We start from the raw sequence: 24,403 nt of genomic DNA on the forward strand, positions 1-24,403 counted from the left end.
TAATGAAGTTGAATCTGTTGAAAAGAGTATCAGTTGAGTCACCATTGCAGCTTCTTAGCTTCATGTGAGCTTATGAGATACTGAAATGTATTATACTCAGTTGTTATAATGAAAAATAATATAACACCAATGTATCTAATAAGCCAAGTTTAAAATATATGTTAACTTGCCTTTTTATTTATTTATTTTCTTTTTTGTGGGGAGGGCTCATCCAGGATCCTTTTTATTTTTTAAGGGAATAAAGCATTCCAGAAGTAGTTAAGTGTTCCTGTATGCCCCTTCCAGATCTCATTTTTCTCTCCTTCCCTGTCAGTGACCTCTATCCTAAGTTTAATATTTATCATTTTCTGTTTGTTTGCTTTGCTTTGATTTTTTTGAGACTGAGTTTTGCTGTGTTGCCCAGGTGCCTTGAAGCCTTGAACTCTTTTGCACACATGATCTTCCTCCCTTATACTATGTAGCTGAGGTTGACCTCATGATCTGCCTGCCTCAGTCTTCTCATTGCTGGGATTACAGGCATGAAGCCCCACACCTGGCTTTGTGCTATTCTTAAGCAGTGTTGTGTTGCATGTTTATAGACCTTATATAAATTATACAATTCAACTTGCATTTTTATTCAGCATTGTTTTTGAGTTGTATCCATATTTGTACCTGTAGCTCATCTTCATTAATTTTAGCTGCTTTTATCAAAAGCAGTTATGATAATACAAATTATTATAAAATACATTGTATTTTCATTCAAAAATATTTCTGTAATTATATAACAATCATTTTTGTGTTGATGAACATTTAAGCTATTTTTGATCTTTCACTATTGTGTACAGTGCTATAGTGAACATTCTTCATGTGTGTCTCCTTATGCATATGCATGAAAGTTATGCTTGCTGGCAAAGTGGTATTGCTGGCAGGCATAATGGCACATGCCTGCAGTCCCAGCACTCAGAAAGCAGAAGCAAAAGGGTTGTGAGTTCCAGGCCAGCCTGGGCTTACATAGTGAGACGCTGTCTCATTCAAAGGGGAAAAAAAAAAGAAAGATATGCCTTGATATTATTCTTAACCCACTTGCTCTAAAATGTTCTCTAGGTTATTATATAGATTTTCATAATTACTTAACTAGCTGGTTAAGAGAGGAACAGTCTCTATAGCAGGAAAAACAAAACAAAACAAAAAAAAACACTTGGATGCCGATACTGCTATAAATGGAGTAATAGCTGTACCATAAATCCATATATATGACAGACAAAAAAAAAAAGACAGAGAAAAAGGAATATAGAGGAGAAAAAGCAAAAATAAGCCTTAGTGCTGGGAGTATAGCTCAGTGGTAGAGAACAGTCTGAAACTCTGGGTTCAATCTCTAGCACAAAAAGGAAAGAAAAAAAAGGAGCTAGCTCAAGTGGTTTAGTGCCTGCCTTGCAAGCGCAAGGCCCTGAGTTAAAAAAAACTCAGTACCACCAAAAGGGGGAAAAAACCTTCACTTTTATTTTTTGTGTTTGTTTGGTGGTGTGAGTAGGGAAATAATGCTTTTAGGCCATTGTAAGCCTTTCACTAAATGAAACGAGGTGAGGAGGTAGAATTATGGGAACCCTTACTTTGTACTTCTTTCAGAAAGTGTTATTACATTAAAGTAACATAAGTATTAGCAAAATAAAATCAGTAAAGAATAAAACAATTAACTCAATCTAGATGCAATTAAAAATCTCTAAAATAGGTGAAAGAAGTCTTAACGCAATGTTTCTCAAATGTTAATATGCATACAGTCCTGCCTTTCGGCATCATTTGTTAAACTGAAAAAGGTACAGAATAGATAGGCGGGAAGACAGCTCAATGCCAGCACAGGTTTTATTATTGGGGAAGAAGTCTTGTGGAGGAGGTCCCCAGCAAGAGAGCTGGAGCCCACAGCCGCTTACAGACTGGTGGTAGATATAGGAGGTGGGTGGAGAAGTCCCAGGAAGGTCACTGGGCAGGAAAATCCTGAAAGGCCCTCTGACCCTCCTGAGATAATTAATTTCTTAAGGGTAGGTCATTCCTCCTGTTCCAGTTGGAGAGTTTCCAGTAAGTCATCTTTAAGGGGAAAGAGGTCCAGTTCTAAAATGTCTTCCTTTTGTTCACCCTAACATTTCTGCCTTTTGATATATGTATGCCATCTGTCTGTCTGTCTGTCTATCTGTCTACCTACCTACCTATGAATGATTATATACTCCGATTGTTACGTGCTGGTGTGAAGTGTTGCCAGCCGGTGCCGAGAGTCCTTGCCTTCACAGGTCAGGGAAGTGGCTCATGAGGCAGCTAAATGATGAGCCAAAGCTGGTATATAATGTAGGATTTATTAGAGAGAAAGGAAAGGCTACAGCTAGAGAAGTGCAGCGGAGCCCTGAAACCAGTAACTGGCTGCTCAGGTGAAGGCTGGGGTTTTTATGGATGTTTTAACTCTGGGTTAGGTGGGTTTTTCTCATTGGCCGTGGATTTGCGGCTTTCTCAGGAGAACTGGTTTGGTTTGCACTTTTATTGGGGGAGGGAAAACAATCTTGGGAGCATTTTGCTCATCAGCCTTCTGGCAGATCTATCACACTCTGTATCTTTTCTTTAGGATACAGAAATGCAGGCCTCTAACTCTTCAGGATACAGGAATGATACTGCTCTAGGTTGGGGGCGGGAGGAATGGGCTACTCACTCATCCACCTTAGGTCTCCAGACCCAACACAATCATGGTATAAAATGTATTTCTTAATGTGAAGAGTGAACAGAGGTTTAAAAAATAATGTATTATATGATGCCAAAAGCAACCACTGATTTTAGTCTTACTAGTAAGGGCATTTTTCTCTTAATTAACTATATTAAAGAGCTGGAGGAAATTATGTTAAAGATCTAAGTGTGGGTAGACTTCTCATTTAGCTTTTTTATCAGAATGTGGAGAGTAAAGGAATGAGAGATCAGCGATTGGATTTTCAGAGAAGAGCAGTAGAAACCGGTGATGATGACCTCATTCCATTTGGAGATCGACCAACAGTATCTCGGTTTGGTGCCATCTCTCGAACTTCTAAAACAATATATCAGGGTGCTGGCCCAATACAGGCTATGGCACCTCAGGGAGCTTCCACAAAATCTATTAACATTTCAGGTAAGAATCCCAAAAATTATATTTATGACTCTCAATAAAACCCTTCTTCTTCACTTACTATCAGTGCTTTCATGAATCTTCTAAGGCAGAGCTATGCTTGGTGGTACATACCTATAGTCCCAGCTACTCAGGAGGTGGGAACAGAAGATCACCAGTTTGATGCCATCCTGGGCAAAAGTTAGCTCGATACTCTATCTCAAAATCAAAATACAGCTGGTGGAGTGGTTCAAGTGGGAAAGCATCTGCCTAGCAAGCACCAGTACCTAAGTTCAACCCCGTGTACCTCCAAGTGAATAAATAGCCAAAAAAGGACTGGGGTGTGGCTCAAGTGGTAAAGCACTTGCCTACCATTTGGGAGTACATAGGTTGAAACTCCCTCAAAAACAAAAAAAGTTGCATTAATTTCTAAACTTTTCTCTCTGTAAGAAAAGTAATTAAAACCCAGGGAATTCTAAAATTAAATGTCTATATTAAGATTCCCTATGGTTGTTTTTCTTTAAATGGCATCATTGCTTCATTAAAATAATGCATTCTCAAGATGGAGCATGGCTCAAGTGGCAGAGCACCTGTCTAGCAAATGCAAGACCCTGAGTTCAAATCCCAGTATCACCACCAAAAAAAAAAAAGCGTTCTCATTATAAAATTCAAGCAGAAGAAAAATATCAAAACTTGGGAAGATACCTTCTCTAGGTGGCTATGTACACCACACACCTATGCCTTTTAGATTATGGGTGCCTTGGAAAAAGCATCAAATCTCTGAATTACATCACAGATTGTTCTCTTGTAGATTATAGTCCATATGGAACCCATGGTGGCTGGGGAGGTTCTCCATATTCACCTCATCAAAACATACCTTCTCAAGGACACTTCAGTGAGAGGTACGAGTAATGCTTCTTTTAAATTATTCAACTTTTCATACTTTGTTTTTCTGGTCAGTAGTTTCATAAAATAAATCTTTAAAATTAGGATTGGTGAAGTGGTTCACATGTTAAGAGTGCCTGTCTAGCAAGCATGAAACCCTGAGTTCAAATGCCGGTTTCACCAAAAACAAATGGAAAAAAAAAGATAATCTTAATACTCTCTAAACACAAGTAAATATAGAATTTTAAAACTATTGAAGCCACCTTAAGAAGGGGACTGAGAAAGAAGAAAAATAGAGAAAATGAACCAGTTTGGGTTATAATACATATATACTTGGAATATAATATATATTTGGAAATGTCACCAGGAAACTCCCTATGTAGTTATTTTAAACAAAAATGTCATTTTTTTTCTTCTATGAAATCAAAGAACAGGAGGTGGGGAAAGAGTATGAGAGGGTAAATGTGGTGCAAATACTGTGTACACATGTATGTAAATGGAAAAATGATACCAATTGAAATTACTCCAGGAATGGGGGAAAAGGGGATAAAGAAGAATGATAGAGGGGGGTGAATTCAAGTATGACATAATTGATATATTGTAAGAACTTTTGTAAATGCCACAATGTACCCTCACCCAGCACAACAGTAAATAAATAATTAACTTCATGCTTTTTCTTTCCTACTAAAGGGAGAGGATGTCCATGTCAGAAGTGGCCACTCATGGGAAACCCCTTCCATCTGCTGAGAGAGAACAGCTGAGGCTAGAATTGCAGCAACTGAATCATCAGATTAGCCAGCAGACCCAACTTCGTGGACTAGAGGTATCAACCTACAGATGCTTTTTTCATTCCAAGTTTTGGTGGTTTTTGTTTGTGATTTGGGGTTTTTTTGTTTGTTTGTTTTGGTTTTGTCTCTTGAGAATGGGGTATTGTTAACCTTGTACTCTCAGCCCTCCTGCCTCTGCCTGTCAAGTGCCAGGATTACAGGTGTGAGGACCATTACACCTAGATTTTATTCCATGTTTTGAAGAAGTCTGAGAGATTTTAAATAGAAGAGAACTTTTTAAATTAATTAATTGTTTATCTCGTGGTGCTGGGAATTGAATCCAGGACATTGTACATGCTAGGCAAGTACTCTTACCACTGAACTACATCTCTAGCCCCTTAAACAGAGGAATTTTTGAGGTACTATGAACATAAAACTATAAAGCCAAAGAGTGATATAGTTGTCTGTTCTTCAACAAATTCAGTATTGGGTTCATTTCTGTGATGATAGGTGACAGTAGTAAGTAATACTGTCTGAGAATTGAAAACAGATTATCTAAAATTTCCCAATACATTAAAGTTTAAGGTTAGTAGTTCTTATCAACAAATGATTTTACCTTTAGAAATTTTGGTTTCTTTTATTTCCTGTAATTCTCAGCTTTTATAAGTCTTTGAAAAGTAGAAGCTCAAAACTGTCACACACACACAAAAAATAGCCCAATGTAATAAGAATAACACATTTGGAGTTTCAAATGTAGCTCAATGCCTGATATGTAATAACCTACATTCAATGCCAGCACTGAAGAAAAAAGAACACCTTTCATTTATATAGTTCTTCACAGTTTATAAACTGCTTATTACATTACCTTTCTAGTCCCTTACAATGTCACTAATTGGTATATTAGTCAGGTGGTATTATCCTGTACCCTACCTGCCTTTTGTTTTTTGTTTTGTTTTTTTAATGGTGTTGGAGATCAAACACAGGATACCCTGTGCCTGCTAGGTAAGCTGTTACCTCCAGCCTTGTCCTTTTTTTTGATTGAAAGGTATGAGACAAAATGCTTCTTAATGAGGTGTGGGGAACACCTATAATCCCAGCACCCAGGAGGCTGAGGCAGGGAGATGGTAAGCTCAAGGCCATCCTGGGTTACCTAGTGAGACTCTGTCTCAAAAAATGAGCAAAACTACATTTGCTTATGGTGGTCTTTCTTTAGTACAGTGACATTTTTAATGTTCAGATCTTCACTCCCACAAGGTGCATTACTCAGCTTCAAAGACAGCTTTTTGTCTTAGTTGGAGTTTTTGTTTGTTTGTTGTTTTTCTCCTTTTATGCGGGGGTGCGTGGGGTGGGGAAGAGAAGAGAGCTGTTGAAGCAGGATCTCACTATATAACCCAGGCTGGCCTTGAACTCACAGACCTCCTACCTCAGCCTCCTGAGTGCTTGTATTACAGGCATGCAGCATCCCTGCTGGCTTGAATTACTTGAAGTTTCTAACCCATTTTCTTTCTCAAAAGAATGTAGAGGAGTTGTAACTTAGTTGATCCCCCAGCACCACAAAAAGTGAATAAAATTAGTTATTATTCGAAGGTTGCCACATACTTATTATAGTTAAAAGTCTTTGCCATCATTAAGGTTACTTGAAATTAATTGAAAATGATATATTATTCACCAAAATTAAATTCCCTTTGTTTTTCTTTTTTTAAATTCAAATGGTACTCAAAAAAAGAGAGGGGCAGAGGTGTGGCTCAAGTGGTAGAGCCTCATAAGCATGAAGCCCTGAATTCAAACCCCAGTACCACCAAAAAAAAGTTTACATATTATTTTTATTGGAAATACTTGGATGATAAGCTTAAGTAGCTGTGGTCTAAAATTGGACCTGGTTATTCCTATGTGTGGTGTGAAATGTGTTGAGTTGTGTGTGTGCTTGGCTTTATGCACTAGGCTGTTAGTAACAAGCTGGTGTTACAGAGGGAGGCGAACACCTTGGCAGGCCAGTCACAGCCCCCACTTCCACCTCCAAAATGGCCTGGGATGATCTCAAGTGAACAGTTGAGCTTGGAACTACACCAGGTGGAAAGGGAAATTGGGAAGAGAACCCGGGAACTAAGTATGGTAAGCATTATGTTGGGAAAAGAAAGGGAAGGTGAAATGAAATTTGTGTGGCTCTAGAATTCTAGAATCATCTGGAGCTCATCCAAAACATTATGATGAGTGATTGATATGTAGAATAATTTTCATGAAGATGAGCTGCCTTCCCATTGTATCATTCCTTTTCTCATTTCTATTTGGTTTGGGTATGTTCTTTGTTTTAGGATGCTTTGATGACTCTTAGGGAAAACAACCTAGTTAATTGCAAATTCTTAGATTTTTGTTTAGTCTACTGATTAGGGAAGCAAATAGGATGATAACTCCTTTGAAGTATCATCATGTTATATAAAGATATATTTACCAGACTGGAAATGTGACTCAAGTGGTAGAGCACCAGCTTTGTAAGCTGGAAGCCCTTAGTTAAGCCCCAGTCCCACCAATAAAAAGAAAAAAAAATATATTTACCAGCTAGGCACTGGTTGCTTACTCCTATAATCCTAGCTACTTGGGAGGCAGAGATCAGGAAGATCACTGTTCAAGGCCAGCCTGGGACATAGTTTGGGAGACCTCTGTCTCCAAAATAACTAGAGCAAAATGGACTGGAGGTGTGACTTATGTGGTAGAGCATCTGCTTTGCAAGTATGAAGCACTAAGTTAAGTCCCAGTCCCACCAAAAAAAAAAGAAATGTATTTATCAAATACCATTCTAGTTTTTATACCCTTTAAAGTTATTGGTGACCTGTTTTTATGAGTGAGGTGCAGTTAGCATATTTTTTTCTGTGATTTTTTTTTTGTGTTAGTTTGAGGCATTCTCATTATTGTCCAGCTTATATAGTGAGAAGGTGGGTTATACTCTTATGTTTTTGTGTATGTCTCTCTTTTAGTCTGCTATTTCTTTGGTCTTTTTATAAAATATGATTTCTGAACTATCAGTTTATTTGTGTTATATATATATATTGTCTGTCCCATTAGCATCATTTAATAGAAAGCAACTGACTTTATTTCCTTCTTCTTCAAAGGAGAACCAGTGTTCTCTTGACATGAAAAGCAAGTTGAATACAAATAAGCAAGCAGAAAATGGACAACCAGAATCACAAAACAAGGTTCCAACTGAAGACCTTACATTAACATTCAGGTAAAGAAAGGGACATTTTATAGTGCTATTAAATTGCATATGAAAGAAATGATTATATTATCTGGCCATATCAAAAGTCCCTACATAAATGTTTTGAGTTTTAAAATTTTATTCTGTGTAAAAAGAATATTTCTGCTAAATCTAGAGTTATAAAACTCATCTCAGTAGCCCAGGGATGGGTTGGGTGGTGGGCACCCCTGTAATCGTGGGAAGGCTGAGGCAGGAGGATTCAGAGTTCAAGGCCAGCCTGGACTACATGCCTCAAAAGTACACACACACACACACACACACACACACACACAAGATTGAATTATCTGCTAATTCCTCACAATTTTTTCTTGTTTGTTTTCCTTCTCTTTGTTTTTAAATTTTTGAAATATACTATTATGTTTTTTCAATTATAAAAGTAATATTTTCTCAATATAAAAGAAGCCTTAAAATTAATTTTAAAAAATTACCCCCTCCCATTTTGTTATTGTCATTTGTTTTGATGCTGGGGATTGAATCCAGGGCCTTACACATGGTAAGCACATGCTTTACTACTAAACTATACCTTTATCACCAACCCTCCTATTTCAAATATATAAAAAAACATTGTAAATAATTGAAATTTTTAGAAAAAGACAAATTAAAAAATCACCTGTAATTCCAACACCTGAGATAACCAGTATTAACATCTTTCCTAGACTCTTGCTTATTTTTATAAACCTACACACCTATGCCCCTGCCCCCTGGTTTTTAATTCATTCTATCCCATATCATCCAATACTCCATCGCAGGTCTGAAAAGATACATGTCAACTGTCATGAACAATCGTATAATAAATAGTACTTAATTAATTCTTCATACATCTTAATTATTTTCTTAGGCAATTTTGAGGTTTTTAAATGCATGGTTCTTAGTTGTCCTTCTAGTTTCCTATACTAATAAGCCTGCCAAATCAGGTGTCAAAAGTTTTTGTTAAAGGCCAGGTAATAAATATTTTAAGGAATGGGCCTTACTGACTTTGTTGCAAGTCTTAATTAACTCTGCCTTGTAGTATGAAAGCATACATACATAAAAGGGCAGGCTGTGTTCCAATAAAATTTTATTTATAAGAACAGGCAGTTGGCTAGTTTTAGTTTGCCAACCATGTAATAATATATGGATGAGGAGCTATAAGTTAAAATTTGGAAGCTATTAATGTATAGCAATATATATTAATATATATTGTTAAATGATAGGCCCTATTGATTTTATTTTATGAAATGTTTTCTTTTGTAAAAAATTCCAACTGCATTTTTTTTTTTTTAACAGTGATGTACCAAATGGATCAGCTTTGACACAAGAGAATATCAGCCTCTTATCAAACAAGACCAACTCTTTGAATCTGTCAGAAGACCCTGAGGGAGGAGGGGATAACAATGACTCTCAGAGATCAGGAGTTACTCCCAGTTCTGCTCCCTAAAATGTTCGGAGTACTGCTTCTATCTTCTGCTCCTAATCAATTTGTGGGGGATAGGAGTAGAAGAATGGATAACTTCTAAACATTTTTGCTAAGAGTGGTCAAAGAAATGCAGAAAAAGCACCAGAGGCAATGTGCACAAATACCACTACTAAACAAACCCTGCACATAGTTCACATTAATGCATTTTTTAATTTAAAGAAAAAGAAATTAGCAGTATCTGCAAGCAATTCAGATTAAATTTGTTTTTGTTCTGTGAATGAACTTTATTTTAATAACTTTGGACGCCTTGGATGCAGGGCTTTAAAAAAAGAAGATATTATATATACACTCTGTTTGATTAATTGTATGATCTTAATGAAATAGGTTTTTCTTGTATTTTGGTATTATTACATACCCAGTGTATAATTCCTTACCCCTAGTCCTTTCCAACTCTCACAACCCCATAAACTACAACAGACAAAAAGCACTGGCATTTCTAAGAATTCTGTGGTGCTTGAGAAACAGAGACAGTAATAGATTGAGTTATTAGAAAATGTGCAGCAGACTAAATTTTATTGGAGCTGTTACTTGTAATATTTTTTCTTTCTGGGTTACTAGCTTTATGAATAGCTATGTTTTCTTAGGACATTGAAACTTTGAAGGGGAATGCTTAGTTTCAATTTTTCAGAGAAAGATAACAGACAATTAAGTTTTAGTTCCCCAATTTCTATGTTATTAAGGATCCCTTGTGTTCTCTTAATGTAATCAGAAAGCCTGTTCAGTGTTTACATTATTTGATTAGATTTACCTAAAGATTACTTTAAGAATGAACTGTAACTTAGTAGCACTGAAAATACACAGTATTTGATGTATTCTCCATTGTTGGAAATTTGGAACTGTACTTTCCAAATGAAACTTTTGCTGAAATCCTGGAATGCCCCCAGGCCAGGACAGTCAACCATGTTTTAAAACTAAAATACAAACTACCTGAGTCTTAAGGATAGTTTATGAATTGATCACTTGTTGCTTCTCAAAATTACTGACTATGAATACCCTGAAGTCAGTTTTCATAGACTTGGCTTTCCAGCATTAAAACATTCTTCCTGAAAGTATTGAAGAGTAAGGAGGAATTTTTGTTGTTATTTAGTTCTGCTGCACATATTCTGATGCAACAACTCTATACTTAACTAAGCCCCTATAAAACATGTTTAGTTGGGATTGTTTCATATAATCATTCTCTCCTTCCCTCGTTTGACTGATTTTCAGTTTCCCTTTCTGGATTATACTACTAAATCAGAAAGCACTGGTTATGTAATAAGTTACTGCATTGCTTTGGTTGGGTAAAAGCAAAAGTTTATATTTTTCTTGTTTCTTATATTCTTAACCCTTAACTCTTGTTGAGGTTAGAACAACCTCAGTCTAAGCTCTGTGTCCATCATATTGTTAACTGAAACAAGTGGGGGCGGGGGGTGGGAGGGGTAATACAGTCCTGCCATTGCCTACCAGTAGGAGAGTCCAAACAGAACACTCATTTGAGTAGCGATTATTTAATTTGCCCAGTCAAGGCACCGTGTTTATATACTATTTCACATTGAATTTGATTATGCCCTACAGACCTGGCTGGTCAAGGATTTGATATACACATATTGGCTTGGGATTCGAGCTTTCTTTTTTATTTAAATAAAAATTTATATATATATTATATATATACATATATACATAGCTATATCTGTATATATATTGGGTATGTTTTAAGGATTTCTTCGCATGAGCGCAGCTGTTGCGATAAAATGACTGATTGGGAGGTAGAAGCACTGAATGAAGGTGAGGCATTTTTTCAGTTAATGCATACATTTTCCTTTTTTTTTAAGTATACATTCATACAATTGCTTTTTTAAAAACCCTCTAACATTTACACTTTAACTACTCATTGTTTATTGGGAGAAGAAAGAAACTTATGTCTGACAGTCATAAAGAGTTTTCATTTCTCTGCATATAGTTATAAAAGGCAATAATATTGGCCGCTAGCCTTCTGTAGGCAGATTTGGAGAGATTTTATTTCTCCTTTAGACATGTCAGCTAATTCTTAAGTTTTAGATGCAGTTGTTTATTTTGAAAGTTGGAACCATTCTGGTATTAGAAAAGAATAAGGTTTTGGTTTTGTTGAAGTTCAGAATAAAAGTAAAATTCTATTTGGGGTATGTATTAAAACCCCTAATAACTCAAAATCCATTCTCCAAATGCACTAGTGTCTTTATTGATATATTTTCATTTTTGGGCAAAAAAAGAAAAAATCTTTAAATTGTAGCCTGATTTCTAGTTGTATCCCTTGAAGACCTTGTACTCTAGAGGCAATCTGGTTGGGCAGAAAGGCAGAAGAATAGTGTACTAGCCCATTGTGCCTGTAATTTAGCTATTTTACATTGGCCATTCTGCCTTACCTAAGGGAAATTTTTACGGCTTTCCTAGTGTCCACCAGCAGGTTTAGGAATTCAGTAAAACCTTCAGAGTTTGGGCCTCCCCCTGCCACACACCCGTTTCCTTTTCTCTGTGACATATTTTGTGTTATAAGGAGCCAATAAAGGTAAATGGCCTATTGGGACATAACGACTTGACTCTGTAACTCCTTTTTCTTTTTTTTTTTAATCAAAATCTGAAAAGCATTGATTTCCCCACACACATACTTTTAAATTTTATTTGTGCATCTGCATATGTTAAGAAATGAAACCAATCAGATAAAAATACAATTTTTGTGCTTTTTTGAGTCAGGATCTCACTGTATTACCCAAGCTGGCCTCGAACTCACACTCCTGCCTCAGCTTCCTGAGTGCTGGGATTATAGAAGTGCACCACTATACCCAACAACTTTTGTGCTTTCTTATTTAAATATTAATTTCTTCTGAAGACAACTTTATTTGCTTTTCACTGAATTCAAAAGTAAGACTTGTTGGGCTAGGAATGTAGATTAGTGGTAGAGTGCTTGCCTAGCATGAAGAGGCCCTGAGTTCAGTCCCTAATGTGCGCCCACACCCCCCCCCAAAAAAAAAAAGGTGAAATGGAGATTTGCTAGATACGCAAAAGTAAGACTTCTACATATCAGATGAACATGAATAGTTCTGAAATGGTTAAGATCAGAATAACGAGCAATGTGTTCATGCTTATTTAAGTAACAAAGCCAGGATTTTATTATAGTGATGAATATAAAAGTATTTTGCTTTCTTTTTTCAAGGGGTCTCTGGAAAAAGGTTGAACAACTGAGAATAAGACATCTAGACTCAGTTTCTTGTCTTACAGGTAGTTCTTTTGCCTAATTTATAGATATTGTCCCAAGATAAGTATAATAGCCACCCTGGTCTTGGATAGTTTATAGAACCTGAAGTGACCAAAGAGCTAGTTCTTACAACTTTCCTAACTAAAAGGAAGTTATAGCATAGGTTTCTAGTAATAACATTCAAATGATATGACACTATTCTTAATTTCAATTACAAATATCCAACTACTTGGAATGTATAAAATTTTGTTTTGCATAGCACTAATGTGGTTGATTCTCTTCTCTCATCTTACTTCCTATCCTTCTATTCTTTCCCATGTATTTATTCTTTTGCCTAAAAGACAAAATTGGTCTGACTCTCATTTGCTATGTTGAGTGTATAATTCCATCAAACTTTCCATTGGTCTTTAGTGTTAGAGCTTAAAATTTTAATCCCTAAGTTTTCCCATGATTGTCTTTTTTTTTTCTTAATCTCCTGACCCTTTTCCATTCTGCAATTTCCCCGTGACTTAACCCAATCTGTAACAGTGACAGTTTGCTGCCTCAAAACAGAGCATTCAAATGAATTTGCTTCGCCAATAACTTCTGTGAAGTTGCCTTTTCTAATGGTGTCATTACTCAGTGATGCACAAATGTGGTATTTGCCCTACTGGTAGGCAAACAAAGGTCTGGTAAAGAACGGTAACCTGCTGTTTTCTTTAAAGGAGAGCCAAAGACTTGTGCTTTTCTCTGCTTTGGTTTTGGGGGGAAGTAGTAGCCATTTTGATTATGAAACTTTGTATTTGTGAGGTGATTGTACTGTGTAGATTTGTCTAAAGTTAACTGTTAAAGTTAGCTGGCCTTATAAAATGTAAAAGTAATGAAAATTCATCAGTTTCTCTAAACTAGTGAATATCATCTTTTACAGTGCTGTGTGTAAGCACCGTCCCTCCCCCGCCCCCTGCACATACACACAATATTTTGAGATTATCTTGTTAAAAGAGCATTTTCTGTCTTTTTCACTTGTGCCTAAAGGACAGTATATTCTCACTATGGCTAAGTCATGGGACTGGGTTCTCTTCTTGAGCATGTGAGCGGTGAGAAATAATTAACTATAGTTAGTACAAGTTCAGATTATGTTCAGATTTAGAGAAAAACAAGATTGTTTTCACTAAAAGTTGCTGTTACGATGGTTGGAAGTCTCACCATTTTTTTCTACTTTTTGTTGTAAAGAATTGAGTAAAGGTTTCATATATAAAATCTATCTGCAAAAACCACCTATAATGATAAATTAAAATAAAATTTTCAGTTCCTTTTTAGGAGAAATTAATAACCTGTCTGGAAATTAACTGTAGTGTTTACTAATATTTTTATCCTAAAAAGAGTTCACATATATTGAAATTTTAATTGGTGATATGTGGTTACAGAGTTGAAAGGTAATCTTTTCCCTGGACAATTAACAAATTTTACTATCAGCCTTAGGCAGTCAACAAACCAGCAAGCATTCTACTACTGTCATTTTACCTGCATGTCCATTTTGCTGATCCACATCTATATCTTTCTACCTTGGACAGCTATTATTTTTATATTTATTTGTTGCTTCAACTCTCACCTTTATGAAATTTTAAAGTTCTCAATTCAGCTTCTCTGAGCCAGTTCAAAAAAAAAAAAAAAACAACAACTCCTGTTTTTTGTCAAAAGGTACTATTATAGTAAATAATTTAATATTTGGAATTTTAAGATTTTATTTCCATGATTGTGAAAGGTGTTTTCATAAATAATTCTAATTGATGAGTGATACTAGCTATAATGTTAACAAAGAATTTAAAAACTGTCAACATCAGGAACAGATAACACCTTTTAATAATACATATGTTCCTGATAGGTGGGTTTTCCATGCTGCACTGAACAAAATAGGTAAAGAGCCCCTTGAAATCTTGTGATGAAGGGACTTTTCTCACCACTGGAATCCTTGTTTTCAGAGCCTCTGGATTTTCAGCCAAACACTGAATTCCCCTAATCTTGCCCCTGAGCAAAACATCCCTAAAGTAACCATTATTTACACAAGAAAATAAGGCACAATAACCCACGGTGGAGAGCTCAAACCTCGAGACAATATTGTGTCCAAAAATGTGTATTTAGAAAAATAAAATCCTGTGGACTTTGTTATTCTAATATATATTATATACTAAATAAGGTGATTTATTTCCTTTTTTTGAGGTCTCACTGTTTCTATTTGGTTTTGTGTTGTTTTTTGTTTTGTTTTTTAACTCTTAAGCAGACAGATCTCACAAGTCTTTGGCATCCATGTTAGGTTGTACACTCAGTCATCTTATAACTGGAAACTGTCAGGTGGTCCCTTACCCCATGAGTGTATGAAAGGGTCAAGAAAAGGATGGAAACAAATATTGGGTTGATAATTGGTTTTTTTGTTTTATTTTGGGTTTTTTTTCCTGATTTTTTTAAAATCACCATTTATTTATGTAACTCTCTCCACTGATTGGCTAACATTCTCACAATAATATGTGAACCTCATAAAAAATTCCTGTGACTTAAAAGGCCTTTGAAGCATTTGCTTTTAATCACTGTCCTGAGAGGTATTTTTGCATAAAATCTCATATATATCCCCATTTTCATCCATTCTTCGCACCTTCTAGGAATGAAAGGAACTTGAAGAATAAAATTGTTATCATTTTATTCATTGCTCATGGCTTTCATCTTACTTTATGATGAATCTGTGATGTTTTGAGCTTTATGATGAGTCTGACTTTCCATGAACAATGGAAACAGTGAATTAAGGTAATAAACAAAACCTTTCACTCACTTAAACATTTTCCAGTTGTGAGATTCCTCTTCGTGTGCGTACTTTCTTCCTCTTGTTAGCCCCTGTTACCATTTTTCCCTGACTATGGTTAATTGGTCTTTAGGCTCATATCAGTCTCCCCGAGACATTCTGTAGTCATCACCTATTTGGGTGGATTTTATTTTGTTTTTTTAAAATAACTTTTTTTTTTAACATTAATGCATATTTGCTTAGGATAGAGCTTGAGTAATTTGCCAATCTTATTGATTGTATGTGATTGTGCCCTACAGAGGTATACTTAACAAGACAAAAGTAATCTAGGTTAATAAAAGAAGCCCATGAGATTTGAGTCAGATTATAAGTGGCTATGAAATCACTTATAGTTTTGGATTGTCAGAATTCTGTCTCTTGTTCTTATAAATCAGTGTCAGGCAAAATATATTTTTTAAAGGTTTTCTTGCACGCCTGTTTTTGTTTTGTTTTGTTTCCATTGCCTCAACTCCCTGTTCTTTTCTTGCCTGTTTCTACCCACCTGTTGAGAAATTTAAAAATATTGAACCTTAAAATGACATTTTTGCAAATGTTTCCAATTTAAAAAAGAAAATGAAGACAGATAATACATTGGAATTTCACAAGCTGTGACTAGTTCCTTACCATCTGGTAAACTGTGAAATCTTATTTGAAGACTCTTCTGAAAGTTCTTTTGGAGTAAGAAAAATAACCCTGTTTGAAATAGACCATTTTCTCTCTTTTTAAATGTTTAATATTTCCAGTTTTTAAGCAGTCTTTGAAACAAATGAGATGGAAAAAAATAGTAGTTAGGAATGTGTTTAGGGCAGGAGAACTTTGAATTTGAATAAGTACATGTTTAGCTTACTGCAGATTTTTTAGAAGATTAGGCCATCTTTTTCAATTTTGTATTATTTGTGTGCATGTTGTTTATATCAAAGATGCCACATTTTGTTAAAATGCTATATCCTTTATTACCTTGGAAACTAGCTCAGACTCTTATTGCTCCTTATTAGGGTTTATGGCTCCTGTAAGTTGCACATAAAAGGATTTATTTTAACAAGTAGGAGGAGGTGGTTCACCTTATGGATTGTAAATATATGAAAGTGTCTACAAGGTCTTAATCTGCTTTTTGTCAGCATTTATATTAAATGATAATGAGCAACAGTGTGTAGTCTTTTTTTGTAAATAAGTCTGTGCCATCTTATTCTTATGTTGGAGTTACTGGTGAAAAATGAAGAAGTAGCTAATTTGTACAAGCAAACACATACTTGAAGTGGCCACTTTGTGTAGACATCCAGAGAATTAGTGAACCTTTAAGTACATACTACAGTCCAAATTCTTTCATTTGTTATATAGTGATTGTAATGATTTTGAGATACTAGGGCCAGTATCCAGTGAGATGCCATGTCTGACATCCATCTTCTTCATTTTCATGGCTTCTCTTAAAATCAGGATCATCTTCATGCTTAAGCAAAATGGTCTTATTCTGGGTACCTTCCTGAGGTAATTAAAGTATTCGTCTTTCTATTGTTACTGACTTCTAATTATTCTGAATTGTCTTCCCCCCCCCCCCCAATTAGTCATTCCTGAAGTTAGAGAATAAATGTAATGATCTTATTATCTCTTAGAGACCATACATTAGTCAACAACTCAGGAATTTAAAAAAAAAGGTGAGAGAATTAGAGATTTAAGGAAATTTAAGAAATATAAATAGCAAATGTAACTTATGGACTTTGGATCCTGATTCTTGCAAATACACAGACTTTTTTATAAATTAGGGAAATTTGATTAAGTGTTGGGTATTAGATGATAATAGCAACATGGTTACATAAATCCATATTTTTAAAAGAAAAATACATCATCAGTGAGGATTATAAACCCATCCTTACAGACCAGTAGCAGTTAGTTGTCCTTTAGTACTGAATCTGCCCTCAAGAGAAGGGGACATACATAGAAAAGGAAGTTCAGCTGGGCACCCGTGGTTTATGCCTGTAACCTTAGCCACCCAGGAGGCAGAGATCAGGAGGATCTGTGTTCAAAGCCAGCCTGGACAAACGGTTTGCAAGACCCTATCTCGAAAAAACCCATCACAAAAAAGGGCCAGCGGAGTGATGCAAGGAATAGGCCCTGAGTTCAAGCCCCAGTACCACAAAAAAAAAAAAAAAGTTCAAAACAAAAGTTTAGAGAGCTATAGCCATCCCTGAATGATTATAAAATCTATCGTGGAAATTCTAAAACCTGACCTGTCTTTACCACTTACCTAAGCTTGCCCTGCTCACACTCAAGGGTATTGTCTGACTGCCTAGGTTGCCACTCCACCAGCACTTTGTGTTGGGTATGTTGGGGGAGGGGGGAGACCTGGAGTTTGAACTCAGGGCTTTGTACTTGCAAAGCAGGTGCTCTAGTTGAGCCACACCTTCAGTCCATTTTGCTCTGATTATTTTGGAGATGGAGCCACTGGCACCCAACTTGTGTTGGCTGTTTTTAAGATAGCATCTCACTTTTTTTTTTTGCCTGAGATGGCCGTAAACCACCATCCTCCTGATCTCTGCTTCTCAAGTAGCTAGGATTACAGGCGTGAGCCACTGGTGCCAGCTTGGTTTTTGTGTATATTAATTCCAGTAAACAGCTAATCTGCAATGATCAGTTAGTAAATATTTTTACCACATGGTGGCTCACGCAGTAAATGGCTACTACCCCTTCTTTTTCAACACCATGAATTTAGGCTAGGTATGATGGTGAAGACCTGTAGAATCCCAGCACTCAGAAGGCTAAGACAAGACTGCAAATTTGAGGCCAGCCTGCACTACAAAGACCTTGTCTCCAAAAAAAAAAATACTATTATTAACTAAATACCCACTACAATACTCTCCATATGCATAGCAATATGTAGGATAAAGAGAACTTGACAGTAGCAGACATTTTTAAAATCGTTAATGATAGCCAAGCACTGGTGTCTCATGTCTGTAATCCTAACTACTTGGGAGACTGAAATCAGTAGCATTGCAACTCGAAACCAGCCAGGGCAAGGTGTTTGTGAGACCCCATCTCCAGAAAATTACCAGAGCAAAATGGTCTGGATGTATGGCTCAAGTAGTATAGTACCTGCTTTGGAAGCCCTGAGTTCAAACTCCAGTCCCACCAAAACAAAAAATAGTTAATGACAAAACACTGAAGAAAATTACCAAAGAATTATTCAACCACAATGATCCTGAGAAAAACAAGCAGTCAAGAAACTCTTGCCTCCTGGTCAGCATTTCCTACAGAAGTTTCATTGAAGGTAAGACTTGAAGAACAGACATAAGGAGAGAGGGAAATAAGGGGATGTTAAAGATGAAAGATTCCTAGAGTCTCGCTAACTGTTTGCCTGGGCTGACCTTAAACCTCTGTCTTCCCAGTCTCAACCTCCCAAGCAGCTAGGATCACAGACGTGAGCCATTGGTGCCCTGCATAAACCAGTAAAGATCTTAACACCAGGGGGTGATGTGATTACTATGGTTCGAAATAGAAGACTGGTTAAAGAGTTAAGAGTTTATTGCACTATTTTTAGAAGAAAATTAGGCCCTGAGCCTGGACAATGGGATGAAGTGGAGAGGAGGGATTTCTGAGACTGTTTAATTGTGTGGTAATGAGAGCAGATGTCATTGCTTCTTGCTTTCCTTGACCAAGCACCAAATCTATTCTTACATTATCAGTTTAAAGGGAAAATTTACTTTTGCAGTGTCAGTATACTTGAAAATACTCAGTTGCAAGGAAATCCTATACTTACCTCTGCTTATCGTGGTCCTTTTATCCTCCCAAGTCCAGATATGTTCAAGTTTTTATGATCTAAAATGTAGGTGCCCTTTAATTTTTCTTAGTCTCTATGCTTGACCCTGTCATATAACTTGATAGATTCCTCCCACAAATTAGGGAACCTAATAGACATCTAGACCTAGGGCATGACATTGCCTGCTTCCTCAGAGTGGGCTGGCCTGTTTCTCCCTCTATCTGTGGGCAGCTCAAGGTTTTTGCCTCCAGCACCCTTCCCTCAGCTGAACTACTGTAGCCACCCAAGAGATCCCTGAAACATTGTTTGGAGTTAAAACAACTTGTCCCCAAGCAGCATCTTGGTTTTCAGCACTGGCTATTTGCGAGTGGACTCAAAGCAACTGTATGTTCCACTGGGATCAAAGCTGCCATGCTACATTCATTTCCAGACTCTCATGTCCTCACCACTCCAATGGACTTGGTCACATTTTTTATCGTAGGTTTTAGATGTGGGTCCAGAGGCACCAATCACATGACTGGTTTTCACTTGTCAAAATACATACTCTTGGCCCTAGCTTTTACCATGAGTTACTTCCTGTTGTTTCTAGGTCTATTGGAATCATCTTGTTTCTCCAGGGAACTTTCTCCCACTACCTATCTCGTGTTTTGCCTTTCCCATTTGCCACCTACAAAACAAAAATGAGCTTTGACCCCAGACAACTCTCTCTTGTTCAACCTCCCAAGCATACTCTTGCACAGTATTTCTGTTCATACAAGCCTCCTCTGGATGAGTTTTTTTTTTTTTTTAATACCTTACTCGACAATTATAACTTTCCATTAAGGAGGAATTTTAAAAGTTTCTTGCTAACTGGTTAGCAATACTACTCTAGGTCTGAATTTCTTCAAACACGAATGTTTATTGAGTACTTGGTACATTCAAGACCACGCACTGTGTGCACTGGACCTGTTCAGTAAATATTTGCTGTTTTGATTTGGTTTCCCTGAAACCAAAACTGAACTTTCTCACTGCTGTGAGGATTGGGACACATTCCAGTGAGATGCTTTGTGTTTCAGCTCAAAGCTGCCAGATGATAATGCAGGATTTATTTTGATAAACTTTGTCTCACCTTCATTAAAATGTCATCATCACCTAATAAATTCTTGGAAACCAATGAGAGTTGGAGACTCTTCCTTGTTTTTTTTTGTGCTAGATGTTTTGCCAAATTTCCATGGAAGGGTTAAGCTCTGAGTTACTGAGTAACCACAAGAGGAGCTGGGCCCAACTGTCTCTTGCCAAGGTATTACGCTGGGGTCCAAAAAAAAGAATAGAACAACCCAGCATATGCGGCAGTGTACAAAAGGACCAGCTAAATTACCTGCTTTTGAGAGTTACTGCTGAGATCAGAGGCAGGCTAGGAAAGGGGGAATTACTGACCTTGAAGGAAACCCTGAAGAGATGCTGCATTCTTTCCTCTCCATGGTTCCTCAAACCAACTCTGAGCAGCAAAGCTCAGGGAGATCCTATGTGCTGCTTCCAATCTTGTTTCCACTCATAATGGAGAAAAACTGCCACACAGAAGTAGGGAATCCTCCAAAAACAAGTGTTTATCTGATGAAAGCTCTTTTCCTATGCAGCTCTGGGAATCAAACTCGGGGTTTCACTCTACCAATGAGCTTTACTCCCCTAACCCCTTCACAAAAGTTCTTAGTCTGCTTCTAGTTTCAGAAATGATTAGACATTTCAATAAGGAGCTTAATTTAGAATGCTTTTGTTATATTTAAATATACAGAATTATTAAAACACTATAGAATCTGTGTGTGTGTGTGTGTGTAGTCACAAATTAGTTTACCCATCATACAAGCTCTTTTTTTTTCCTTTTTTGATCAAGCCAGTCTAAGATGAGCCAAAAGGAAAGTGATTTGGGGTCACCCAAATCTAAACAATGAAAGCCAAGGGGAGCTATGTGCAAGTAAGTACAAAGTCTAGGGTCATGGTAAAATAAAAGACTCCCAAAGACCAACTGAAACTCAGGAGAGCTTCTGGAGCAGGGCGGGGATGAGAAGCGAAGCAGCCAGGGGGTGATGCAGGATAGCGCAGCTGTGACTCTGTTCCCACACTCCTGAGACTGTCTCTTAATGGCAGTGTTGGATAGGACAGAGTAAGGCAACTAATAGATCCTTAGGAAACACGGTTAACTTCTTTTCTTCCTTTCAGGTGATGGAAAGTGTCCCAAAATTGTTGGTCCAAGAGGTGAGAGTCAGGAAATACCTGGGCAGATAACTTCCAGGCCTTTGGATCAGCCTGATTTTGTGACTTGTAGACTGAGCTACCAAAAAAGAAAGAGCTGGTATGTGGAATGCCTAGGTTGTGCTGTGGCTGTGCTCATCTGGAATGTGTGTCAGAGACAAGTATGTTCTTAAAAAATGTGAATAGCCAAATTTTAAGTATGAGCAAAGCAAAAATAAACAGGAGTGGTAGAGCAGCTCAAGTGGTACAGTGCCTGCCTAGCAAGCGTGAGGCCCTGAGTTCAAATCCTAGTACTGCCAAACAAAACAAATAAATAATATGGATAGCCAAAGAAACAGGATACTACCAGGGTTCACTTCTGGGCCCTGAAATTTGAGGAGATTATGAATGAATTTGATAAAGACTGTCCAAGGGAGAAGAACCACGTGGTGGCAATGTCATAAACCTTGCCTCAAGAAAAGCAATTGGAGTTAGCTTTTTTGGTGGCACTGGGGTTTGAACTTAGTCTCATGCTTGCTAGGCAGGTGCTCTACCACTTGAGCCACTCTGCCAGCCCTTTGTATGTGTGTTTCAAGATAGTGTCTCTTGAAAACTATTTGCCGGGATGGCTTCAAACCATGATCTTCCTGAGTAGCTAGGATTACAGGCATGAGCCACCAGTGCCTGTCCTGAACACTGAGTTTTAACCTGGGAAGACAAGGACATTTCTTTCATAGCTATCATGTGGGGCATAAGACCTGTGAGATAGGCAGACAAAGATTTGAATCTTAGCTCTGCTAACTTTGAGATTTGGAGCAAGTACTTACACCTAATAAATGGTAGTTCTCTCATCTGTACACTGGACGTAGTGATATGGTAAACACTCTCTGCAACTTGTCTTTTTCCCACTCATATTCTAGAGATCCTTCCATATCAGTGCAGAGGAAGCCCCTCACTCTTTTTAACAGTGATGTCGTTTTTTCACTGTGAAGATGCAGCTTTGGATTATTTAACTAGTTCCATTACAAATAGAAGTTGTTTCTAACCTTTTGCTGTGGTGAACCATGTTACAATTGGTGGCCTCATTTATACCCGTACATGTATATGTGTAGGATAAATTTCCTGAAGTGGAATTTCAGCTGAAAGGGCAAATGCATGTGTAATTCTGGCATTGCTACATTTCTCTTCAAAGAGTTATAGCAATTTGCACTCCCAACAGCAGTGGGTGAAAGGGCTTATTTCATCATGGCCTAGCAACAGTGTGCTGTCTAGCTTAGTTAATCTCTTTTAATTTTTTTTAAGACAGGGTCTCACTATGTTGCCCAGGCTGGATTCAAACTCACTATGTAGTTCAGACTGGCCTTGAACTCTCGATCATCCTGTGTCAGTCTCTCAAGTGCTAGAATTACAGGCGTGTACCACCATGCCCAGAAATCTCTTTTAATTCTATGTGTGTATGTGTGTGTGCACATACCTGTGTGTGTTGGACAACCCTTTTCAAGGAGATAGAATTAACAAGGAAGGAACAGAGTTTAAATCATCTTGCAAAATATTATTCAACGTTGCTTAAATTAACAAGTGAAAATCTGATGAAAAACAGCATATACTCTCAAGGTATGTTGTTTAATAAAAAGGGGAAAACTCATTTATAGTAGAGAAACTTGGCAGGCACGATCTTAACCAAGTGATCAAAGTTAGCATCAGTAATGGAACAAGTTGACATTGCACACCTCCTGATGTGACACAGTAGGACACAGTATTACCTCTGTAGTATTACTGCCAAAAAATAGGATCATTTTAATTGTGAGGAAACCTAAGACACACAAATTGAGAGACTTTCTTAAAAATTAACTGGCCTACATTCTTCAAAAATGTCAATCATTAAAGACAAAGAAAGGCGGTGGAGACTGGGGTGTACCTCAGTGGTAAAGCACATGCTTAGCGTTCATGCAGTCCTGGGTTCAATCCCCAGCACCAAGGAGAGACAGAGAACTGTACCCAATGGGAGGAAACTAAAGGAACCCAATGCAATGTGTGATCCCTGACCAGGAAAAGAGGGATTTTTTTTTTTCCACTATAAATTAGTGGTTTTCAGAATGTGGTCTAGGGGAGATCTTAACCTTTCAGTAGATGCATGAAGCCAAAACTATTTTAGCACATAACCATTTTTAATAATCCCTATATGTTACTGACAAGACTGTAAAGAAGTTCTAAGACCAAGAAGTTTTGAAAACCCCTGCTATAAAGTATATTAGTGGGATGATTGGCAAAATTAGAATAAGGTTTATAAATTTGAAATTAGTACTATATTTCAAATAATACTGTGTCCGTGTTAACTCCATCTTTTATCATTATACTGTGAGGACTCAAGGAATGTTCTTTTAGGAATTGCACATCTGACATGGATAAAGGGACATTATGAGGGTGGCTTACTGGGAGGTAGTACAGAGAAATAATTCAGTATCTTTGTATATGTGGAAGGGTGAGAGAATGAAAAGCAAACAGTAAAATTCTAGCTTTTGGGAAACTGAGCAAAGGGTATATAAGAATATTTTGTACTATTTTTGCAAGTAAGTTTGAAATTATTTCAATAATAAAAAAATTATTTTACTTTTGCAAATTTCTGATGACATTGTCATCTCCTGTAGTGTTTCCCTTCACTCTGGCTGTGTTGACCAGGGCCTCCTGCATGCCCTGTCTCTTCCTCCAAGCACACATCAGTCAGAGAGCAGTATCATTGACTGGGATGTTTGTCTTCATGTCTTGGTTCTCCCAGGAAGCACTGAACTCCTCAAGGGTAGGTCATCATTATGTCTCCAGGCCCAGCACCATATATTAGATTTTTTGTTTGCTTGCAGTGCTGGGGATTGAATCCAGGCCCACACATGCTAGGCAAGTACTCTACCATTGAGCTGCATCCCTAACCCTCAGTTTTTGCTAAATAAGTGCTCAGTGAATGTGTGAAC

At 37.2% G+C, this 24,403-nt stretch overlaps 1 protein-coding gene across 4 annotated transcripts in view; it reads left to right on the forward strand.

The window, feature by feature from the left end:
• Rc3h1 (ring finger and CCCH-type domains 1) overlaps positions 1–16,624 on the forward strand; it is a 106,649-nt gene extending 90,025 nt beyond the window's left edge. For 2 of the 4 annotated variants that reach the window (XM_074047425.1, XM_074047427.1), the window contains 6 exons: positions 2,905–3,118; positions 3,906–3,996; positions 4,670–4,802; positions 6,688–6,858; positions 7,854–7,969; positions 9,266–16,624. In XM_074047425.1, coding sequence (XP_073903526.1) covers positions 2,905–3,118; positions 3,906–3,996; positions 4,670–4,802; positions 6,688–6,858; positions 7,854–7,969; positions 9,266–9,416 — 876 coding nt within the window. In that variant the 3' untranslated portion in view covers positions 9,417–16,624. The remainder of the gene's footprint in view (positions 1–2,904; positions 3,119–3,905; positions 3,997–4,669; positions 4,803–6,687; positions 6,859–7,853; positions 7,970–9,265) is intronic. The other 2 variants (XM_074047426.1, XM_074047428.1) reach the window with 2 other exon arrangements.
• The last annotated feature ends 7,779 nt before the right edge of the window (positions 16,625–24,403 follow it).

The sequence above is a fragment of the Castor canadensis genome, chromosome 11, assembly GCF_047511655.1.
Source record: "Castor canadensis chromosome 11, mCasCan1.hap1v2, whole genome shotgun sequence".
In the NCBI taxonomy this organism is placed as follows: Eukaryota; Metazoa; Chordata; class Mammalia; order Rodentia; family Castoridae; genus Castor; species Castor canadensis.